Source organism: Humulus lupulus, chromosome 7 (assembly GCF_963169125.1).
Source record: "Humulus lupulus chromosome 7, drHumLupu1.1, whole genome shotgun sequence".
NCBI classification, from domain to species: domain Eukaryota; kingdom Viridiplantae; phylum Streptophyta; class Magnoliopsida; order Rosales; family Cannabaceae; genus Humulus; species Humulus lupulus.
The window spans coordinates 196,473,779-196,483,796 of record NC_084799.1 but is presented as its reverse complement, the minus strand read 5'-3'; the positions used below and the strand labels follow the sequence as shown (position 1 = coordinate 196,483,796).

The following is a 10,018-nucleotide window of genomic DNA, read 5'->3' as shown; positions in this document are numbered from 1 at the left end:
TGAAATTTTAGATTTTAGAAAGTTAGAGACCAATTACAATTGGAAAGTTAGAAACCAATTACAATTGGAAAGTTAAAATATTGTTTGACCAATTATTTCATTGTGTTTTTAGATTTTGATAAGACTAGTAATTGTTATCACGCACTTTAAAACTTTAGATTTTAGAAACTAGTAATCAATTACCATTGAAAAGTTAAAATATGGGTAACTATTTATTTTATTGTGTCTTTCAGATCTTTGATGAGTTAATAATGGTTACCATGCATTCTGAAACTGAGAAAATTTATAACTGGTTATCTTGATATCTTTTTTAAAATATTTGCAACGGGTTACCATGCACTTTGAAACCAAAATCGTAGTAATTAATTGCTTTGACATCTTTTTTAAAATATTATTAACCGGCTACCATGCACTTTAAAACTAGAAAAAATAGCTTCAAAATGTTTTAATACCTTTATATATACTTTTCTAACATTTGTATTTGTAAATATTAATAAATAAATTTAACGGATTCTCTTAATTGTAATTTTTTTCTTTCTTTTGACAGTATTATATAACTACTACACATTCGAAGTAATGTACTTTCTTTCTCATGAAGCTCTTTCATAAGTAATGAGATGCAAGAATCTATATCAGCTAGCCCCTTAATTCTAGTTATGAGGTATTTAATGGCTTTTGAATATCTTAAATTTATTGTTCATTTGTTGCATGGTTTTTGTTTTTCTTATCAGCTCTATTTGAAAAAGTCCCTGATTTAGGCCCTGGTTAACTGAGTTTTTAAAAGCTGTTTTTGGGCTTCTAAAGCTCCAAAAACACTTATACTGCTGGTTGGATAACTACTGAGTTTCAGCTTTTATCTTTAAAAAACTATTTTAACATAAGTCAACTTTCTCAAAAAAAGTTTCCTGAAAAGATAAAAACAGAAACAGAAACTCAACCAAACATGACCTTAATGAAAGCTAGCTTGACATTGTGTATGTGATTATGAGACAATTTTAATAATGACTAATGAAATATAAAGCCATTTTTTTGTACACATATTCCAATCAAATTTCTCATCATTTTACCAAATCTAATCTCCACGAGCTTAGAGCTAAAATCACTTTTTTTTTTAAAAAAATAATAATAATAAAAGAAAAACTCCCCCTCTCTTTTATGTAAAACATATAAGTCTTTAAAAAAAACATATAAATAAATATTTATATAAAAAAACATATAAATAAATAATTATATTGCTTATTATAAAACACCAAACGACATGTCGTATTATTTTCAGTGCGATTTGGTCATTGCCCAAATCTTACTCTCACAGTCAAAATCCCTCGCAAGCAATCAAAACCCTAGTCGACCAAAGAAACAGCAATGGCGGCAAATGATAATAGCAACAGAAGGAAGAAGCCCAACATACTCGTCACCGGAACGCCCGGTACCGGAAAGACAACGACGTCGTCTGCTCTAGCAGAGAGCACACAGTTCCGCCACATCAACGTCGGGGATTTGGTTAAGGAAAAGAATCTCCATGACGGTTGGGATGAAGAGCTCGATTGTTACGTCATTAATGAAGACTTGGTACGCTCTTAAAAATCCGTAGCTCTATTCCTTTTCCATTTAATTCAATCAAAATCTTATTGAATCTGGACAAAAAAAATCTCAGGTGTGTGATGAGTTAGAGGATTTGATGGAAGAAGGAGGTAACATCGTGGATTACCACGGCTGCGATTTCTTCCCTGAACGATGGTTTGATCTTGTGATTGTGCTTCAAACTGAAAACTCTGTCTTGTACGATCGCTTGCATAGCAGGTAATCAATTCGGGCTTAAATAGACTGTAATGGTTGTTCTATGATCACTTTGAAAGATCAAGAAGTGATTTTGCAATTAATTTTTTATACCCAATTTTTATTTTTTGGCAGAGGTTACTCAGAGAAGAAGCTTTCGAATAATATTGAGTGTGAGATTTTCCAAGTGCTGCTTGAGGAAGCAAAGGAAAGTTACCCAGAGAACATAGTAATGGCACTAAAGAGTGATAACATTGATGATATTACAAGAAATGTGACAACTTTGACAGAGTGGATTAGAACCTGGTAATCCACCTTCTATTTTTCCAATCAAATATTATTAAACCCTAATTTTCATTTGGGTTTCCGAGTGTGTGACTGATTGTATGAAATATTGATCTCTGTTTTGGAAACTTTTCTAACTGTGGTTACTACTTTTTGTTGGCTTCAGATAGATACTATTTTTGGGGTCAAATGAAAATGTTTATACATATTTATGTGATGTTTAAAGATGTAGTGGGCAATTCATTAGTTAGATTTTGTTAGGAATAATAAATGTAGGTCTCTGAACCTTTCATTTAAGACCAGAGTTCTAATGTAACTTTTGAGCAATTTAGCTGGTCGTTGATTAACTTTTGAGCTATTTAGTTTTGAATTGGATTTGTCTTATTCTTTGTTCAATATAATGTTTGCATGGATTAGTGTGATTAAGTTTCAGGCTATTATTAAGTAGAGTAATGTTTATTACCCTATTAAGTAATGTTTAAGGCTAAGTATATTGTATTGCTGGTGCCTCTTATATCATCTTTAGTCCATTGTGGCAATATTCAGAAAGAATTACCGAGGGGCATGGACCTTGTTTTGAATATGACTACATAAATTTGCTTCTATGTTTTATGTTAGTTTTATTCTTTTATAACAAACATTAATCATACGATGATTCTACTCAATAAATAGCAAAGGTTTCCTAACCTTTCTAAATTTTTTAATTTGGGGCCTTGTATCTATTATGTTCATAATCTTACTAAATGTGTATCACATGATTCTCATAATAAAGATTTGGTCACTCTATATTCACCTTCTACGTACAAGGTTTTTTTTTTTTTTGTGGTGTTGAAAAACTTAATTGAAAAAAAATATTATGGCATACAATAACCTAAATTGACTAAATATCTCGAAAAAAACCAGGAATAATGTCTAACTGAACAAGTTGTCTATCCATCCTATGAGCGTGTGTAGCCAATCCATAAGTAGTCACAATGATGAACCGTAAGATATGTATGTTACAAGATCTTTGTTTATTTTCATGCAATTCACATATTATCAAACAAACATGCAAATTTCTAGAATATATTTTATGAAATTGATATAAATATAGAGTAAAGTATAGAAACTTACATGTACGTAGTGGAACTGGAACAAGTCATTCCTTGAATCTTTCAAACCTTTGATTTCTTTCTGTTCAACTGATGTGTCATAACTGCGGGATATATTCCCGCCATATCCTTTGCTGTCCATGCAAATGTGGACATGTTTTTTGCCATAAATTCCATCAACAAACGTTTCTGCTCACCGCTCATTTAGGCACTTACCAAGATGATTTTTTCAGTGCATCCATCATCTAATTGTACTTTTTCTAATTTATCAACAGTCGATTGTGGTTCTATGCATTCTTCTTCTTCTAGAGCTTTTAAATAGGTTGGTAACTTGTTCTTTAATTGTTATGCTTCCTCTTCCACCATTTCTTCCCCTTTTTCCACTTGGCTCACTTCCCTCAACAGGACACAACATTTTTTGGCAACCCTTTATGTCGATAGTGTAAGTTCCACACAGTGATTGACATTTTAGCACTTGATGCAGAGATGAAGCTACCCCTTGCATTATGTGCAACCATGACCTTCCCATGATGGCATTGTACCCTGAATAGGTGTTTATGACTACAAAGTCTACCATTAGGGTGCGCTCGATTGCTGTTACGTTCAATTCAATTGCTCCTTTTGGTACCACTTTTGTGCTATTAAATGAGAGGATAGGGAAAGTGGACACCCTCAGCTTTTCTTTCGGTATCCCCATAGCTTGAAAAACATCATAAAAGAGAAGCTGGTACTGCTTCCTCCATCTACCAATACTCTGCTCAACTGACAATTTTCTATTTGCAACTTAATCACTAGTGCATCATCATGTGGCAAGTTTACTTTCTTCAAATCATCTTCAGTGAAAGTAATTGGATATGCTGGAAAATATCATTCAGCTGGAGCTACATAGTTGATTGAATGACGTAGATAACACATTCTCTTTACCCTCTCTTCGGTTCTTCTCTCAAATTTCATCTTTGCTTCTCTTTCTATTGAGGGTTCTGCGTACCCAAATATCACTGGGATTTGCTTTAGCTGTTGTTGAGGTTTTTCTTTTATTACTACTGTGCAGCTTTGACATGCTGTGACAATCCTCGTGTTCACAGGATGCGCTGCACTTGATTGTACAATGATATGCATTCTGCTAAGGTATGGACCACGTCTTTGTGGAATGCACAATACTTGGTTTGGTCTCTTCGTTCCACCAGTGAAGTTATTTTAAATGTCTCCCTCCAAATTGTCTTATCTTTGTTCTCGTTATAAATTTGATCCACTGACACCGTAATTTCTATATGCGAGTATTTGATATTATTTTCTTCTCTCAAGCGTTTTGGGCCATTCTTGCTTCCTGCAGTGGATTGCTCTGCTCTCATTTTGTCTCTTCTATCACCTAAGGGAGGATTTGCTTTAGCGAGTTTAGTAATTAGTGGTGTGCACCTAGCCTCTTCCTCTCTTATTTCCAACATTTTAAACACTTCTTCTGCTCTCATTTGTATCTCTGAAAGGTCTCTTGGTGGATTTAAGTAAAGTTTTCACTCAACAACGACTCTTTTTGCAAACTCTTTCTGAACAGATTCGTCGCTATTGCTTTATCAATGTTATTGATTTGATGCACCAACTTCAAATACTGCTTCAAATATGTGCAAGGGTGTTCGTTTACTCCCTGCTGCACAGAGTATATATCACCCATGGTTTTTGGTGCTTCGATGTTTCTGCCATACTGCTGTATGAATAACTCGCCTAACTCCCCAAATGAATTCACCGACCTTGGTTTCAACTATTTGAACCACCGCAGTGTCGGTCCCACCAAAGTGGTAGCGAAGGCTCTGCACTGCAATTCTTCATTTTCCGCTTCCATTGCCATATTTTGTTGAAACTATAAGATGTGGTTTGACGTATCTATGCTTCCATCAAATCAAATTGAACGAAGTTTGGCATTGCAAAGTCTTTTGGTTTTGGTTCACTAACTATCTAGCCAGTGAATGACGACTTAATAATACCTTTGATTACCTTATTGGCCAGATCTATCGAGCTTCGAGCACTCACGACATTCACTCTATCAAGAACTTCTTCCATCATTTGTTCCTTACAATCGGATGGTATCACAGGTGTCCACGAAGAATGTCGAATTTGTGATTGTTTTTGTGTGGTTGGCGTCTTAGTCTTTTTCTTAATGTGCGTGGAACTTTTTTTCTTTCTCTCTGGGTTGACTTTTGTCCCTCCTCTTCGTAGATCTCTGGGATATTTCCCTCCATTTCTAGCGTCTCTGGGTTTACTTCTAGTTGAGTTTCATCAGCAGCCCCTGCCATTGAGGTTTTGGCTTGCCTTTGATTGATATCTTTCTTTTTCCTCATCATGGTTCATTCCGCCATAACTTGGTTTGTTGCGCAACCATTTCTTCTATTCGTTTTTGGTGTCGATCTTCCGCCTATTGTTGTCGTTCCTTGATCAATCAGAATCTGACGTCATCTTGTTCTTTCATTTGCTGCATAATTTGCATTACTTTGTGTAACTCTTGCATGTAGTCTACTTGAGATGGTTGACTTGCGTCTTCTTCTAGTTGTGTTTTCGAACAAGGCATCTTCCTTTCTTTGCTTGTTACCATCCAATTACGCAAAAGACACCAAAATCAACTGTTATTCAAAATTATATATATAGGGGAATTCTCCTATAGGGGCTTCACTTTAAGCTCTACCGGTAGGGCTCTCAGTGTTTACAACCCGTGAACAGTTTTCAGCGCGATTTTTTTTTTTATGACCGTGTATATTGTAGCTATTTAGAGCATCCTCCAAATTTTCAGAAAACTCCGAATAGTTTACAGTACCGAAAACTAGGTTCAAACATGTTGTTGCACGCGTGACTAATTTTTTTTATGCTCGTGGAAAACATGTTTGAACCTAGTTTTCGGTACTGTAAACTATTCAGAATTTTCTTAAAATTTGCAGAATGCTTTAAATAGCTACAATATACACGGTCATAAAAAAAGGTCGCGTCGAAAACTGTTCACGGGTCGAGAAACACTGAAAGCCCTACAGGTAGGGCTTAAAGCGAAGCCCCTATATAAAAATTTTCCTATATATATATTTTAGATTAATCTTTATTATGGTTGCACATCACTTTCGTGTTTGTTTCCCATAGACGGTGCCAATTGTTCAGGTCAAAATCTTCCACATAAATCTTCTGTGCTTGTGAACTTCATATCACTGGATTGTTGATGTTGGTCACTGTTAGCTTATGCATTCCATTGACTTAACTAGTGTCATAAACGCGTTCTTCCATGAGTAAGTAGAAAAAACATAAGAAGTGTATATGCAAAAGACACTCCAATGCTTAAGTCAGCACAATGTTTCTTCTCTCAATCCTAACAAACTTTAACTGGTTTAAAGCCCGGTGGTCCCAAATATGGTCCCCCGTCTTCTATGTATAGAAAATAATAAAGAGTAAGGCTAGGAACACTTATCTTGATTGGTCCACATGTTCAATTCCACTTACTCTTTTTCCATCCCTTTTTCCTTTTTGATCTTTGAGCTTGAGTGCTCACCAATTTTCGTTCATATGAGCTCAGAGCTTATCGGTCTGTTTCTGCATGTAGCCTCAAAACTCAACAATCTACTCAATCACTTGAGCTCAGAGCTCATCACTTTGTTCAATCATTTGAGCTCAGAGCTCATCGACCTATTCAATCATTTGAGCTTAGATCTCATCAATCTGCTCAATCATTTGAGCTTAGAGCTCATTTGTTAAACATACTTTGCCGAGCTTATATTTCGTTTGTGTAAGACAGTCACTTTGTGTTCAGACATTGCAAACCTTTCTCTTCATTCTAACATAGTCTTTACTTTTCCGATCTTTCAATTAAAGGAGTATGCCTAATCAACCAACTCAAAATTATTTCCATACAATATGTTTGTCATTTTTTTTTATGTATAATATTGTTTATTTATTTAAAATTTATATGACAGTCATAAAATCTTAATAAAAATAATTAATAAATATTTTAAATAAAAAATCAAGCAAATATGTATTGTACTTTGCACATAGTATATATACATATGTATTTTATATAGACATTTGAATAGAACTAGGGGCATTTTTGGGCCACATCTTTTGTGTTGACAACCTTACAAGGGCTAAAGCCTATGTCATTCTATTTAATCCTTATCCAAGTTTATTATCTATAATTGAATGGGACGTGTGAAATAGAAATGACAATTTGAGTAAGAGAAACCTTCCGACAAGGCCCCCAAAAAGCCACTTGAACAGTAGCTATTATGTTTAAGAAGGAACTAGGAATCTTATCTCTATCTTCTAATATGAAATAATAGTCCCTCTTTTTTTATTTCTTATAATAACATTTAATTCCATTAACAAAATAGAGACTCCTAATTTGAATTCTCTATTTTCCTTTCGATTATTATGGGTAATAAAGCTATTTAAACACTAAAGTGACATATATTCATGGTGTATGTTGGAAAATATATACAATTATTACTTCTAATTATCACATTGTGATATAGAAAACACGTCACAAATAGAAATTTTGTGTTCCAAGTTGGCTATGGTGGGGAGAAGCAAAGCAAGAAAGTTCCTTTGTGATGAGAAGTTTTAAAGTGATTTTTTTTGTTTTTCAAATAAACCGGCTCAGGTCTTTGTTTTGAGGCAATAATGATGAATTGATATATCAAGTGGTGGCATTACTTTGGGATTATTCTTCTTCTTATTAGGCCCCATCCAATTAATTGTCTCTTTTGTCTTCACCATTCATTCCCACGCAATTGGATAACTCTCCTACATTTTCTACCAAAGCCATTTCATATATATACTCACAAGATTAGGTTCCTTGGCACCCCAATTCTTCACATTCTCGAGTATCAAAGCTTCACTCTTTTTGCATCCTTTTAAGCTTTTCTTTTTAGTCAACTTCAAATTGAGACTTTCCAAGATGATGAATTTCCATTTTCACAGCATAGTTCACGCTAGGCAACTCATTCAAAGGCCTTTTTCTAACACAAAAGATGTCCCAAAAGGCTGCTTGGCTGTTTATGTTGGTCATGAGAACAAAATGAAGCGATTTGTTATCCCTTTATCCTTCTTGAAAAAGCCATCTTTCCAAGAGTTGCTAAGTCAAGCCGAAGAAGAATTTGGATTTGATCATCCAATGGGTGCTATTACGATTCCTTGCAAAGAAGACGCCTTCATCGATCTTATGTCTCGCCTGAAAGCCTAATAATTGTTGTAGATATAGAGATATAGGATGACTAAATAACTACAATTTTGCAATTTTGTAAGGCAGATAACATGTACATATTTTCTTAGGTTCTATTATCAACATTCCCTGAGAAGTGAGAATGGTGTAAGATGTATACTAGTGTAATGTTTTTTCAGTGTAAATCATTTGATTGGATTTTGGAATCGTTTTCTTTAGAAATCTGACGTAGAATCTTGGCTCAATGTTCTTGTTCTTCAATTATTTTTGGGATAGTACGCAGTATTGAAGAAGCACCTGACTAAAATCCATATGCAAGGCAATGCCTTATATGTTACTTATTGTCATATTATCTTCTGGTCCCAGAAATGAGAACTAAAAAGAGCATAATGGTAGTGTTTTTATTGGTCTAAGGCCTTGGATTTGAAATTTTATACCAATTTGACAATGAATATATACACTTCTTGAATAAGCATGAGTTCCAAGTAATGGTCCATGGGGGTGGAATGTAATGCTTAGTTGACTATTATACGTGAAATATTCATTAAAACCAGTGTGTTTCTTTGAAGGCCTTAATTAATCAGGCATCTGAATTTGGCTCTGTGAGCACTTAAACAACAGTAGACTTCCTTTTTTTTTTTATGCTCACCCAAGCAAAAGTGAGCAATATTCACTCAGTCCTAAATAGCAATTCATCAAATGCAGGCTCATTTAGGTATGAATGGGACACAATGCACTTCTGATCCTCACCAACATAGACTGCAAATTGACCTTTTAAAGAGTAAACAGATTTCAAAACTATTATATTTTATTAGTTACTTTCTAAAAAACATGTTTTGTATTGTATACACTGTAACTTGTAAATTTACAGTACTTTTCAAAAAAAATTATTGGTTAGAACATTGCTTTTGGTTATTTTTTTTATTACCATCTAATAAACCCAGAAGGACATAGGAACAACAGCATAAAAAATTAATTAATGATCTGGTTACTAGGTAATTTAATGTTTAAGGTTTTGGTTTGGTTTAGTGTAAAATGAGAGCTAAAAAAGCTAGAAAGGGTTGATATTCCTTTGTGAAAAAAAGTTCTTTTCTTCAAGTTTTTGGGAGGACATTTTGTCAGTCTGCCATGGCTGATGAAGGTCCACAAACACAATAAGTGGGGCCATTATTACGAGCCCTTTATTCCTTATTAATTCAAAAGATAGAAACAAAAAAGGAAGATCAGATTTTTATATGGGATTTGAAGTTATTTCAACAGTAGTGTTCCCATGTTGGTATAGCCAAGTAATGAATGATTTATCATTATTCATCATGAACAAGTATTTTTCTTGTCTTGCTAGAAGATGAAGGCGAACGGGTCTTCCAAGTCATTCATTTTAGTCAGCATCATTGTCTTCTGACAGTGCTATAATAAAATTTTCAAATCCATGAGAACAAGGTCATTATTCTTTCCATTTCTAAAATTCAAAAAATGTTTTTTTTTAATGAACTTTCTCTACAACACACGTGAAAATCTCATATTTGATGAGAAAGTTAATAAAGAGAACAATGAATTAACCCTGAATATCGTACTTGTTTTAATACTCAAAACATTATTATGGTCTACTTGCACAGTTAGTCTTCTTCTTCTTCTTCTTCTTTTTCTTGGTCACAAAACATAAATAAATAAAAAGGTATTT

At 34.0% G+C, this 10,018-nt stretch overlaps 1 protein-coding gene across 1 annotated transcript; it reads left to right on the top strand.

The window, feature by feature from the left end:
* The first annotated feature begins 1,313 nt into the window (after window positions 1-1,313).
* Window positions 1,314-2,487, top strand: LOC133789065 (adenylate kinase isoenzyme 6 homolog). The gene is made up of 3 exons (XM_062226787.1): window positions 1,314-1,569; window positions 1,655-1,800; window positions 1,912-2,487. Exons 1-3 carry the CDS (start codon window positions 1,363-1,365, stop codon window positions 2,084-2,086), a joined length of 528 nt encoding a protein of 175 aa, XP_062082771.1. The 5' UTR covers window positions 1,314-1,362; the 3' UTR covers window positions 2,087-2,487.
* The last annotated feature ends 7,531 nt before the right edge of the window (window positions 2,488-10,018 follow it).

Excerpts from the sequence above, each read along its gene's own strand:
- LOC133789065 (XM_062226787.1), top strand. The coding sequence starts at position 1,363 with ATGGCGGCAAATGATAATAGCAACAGAAGGAAGAAGCCCAACATACTC. Across the intron at positions 1,570-1,654 it reads ACGTCATTAATGAAGACTTG|GTGTGTGATGAGTTAGAGGA; the intron begins GTACGCTCTTAA and ends AAAAAATCTCAG. Across the intron at positions 1,801-1,911 it reads TACGATCGCTTGCATAGCAG|AGGTTACTCAGAGAAGAAGC; the intron begins GTAATCAATTCG and ends ATTTTTTGGCAG.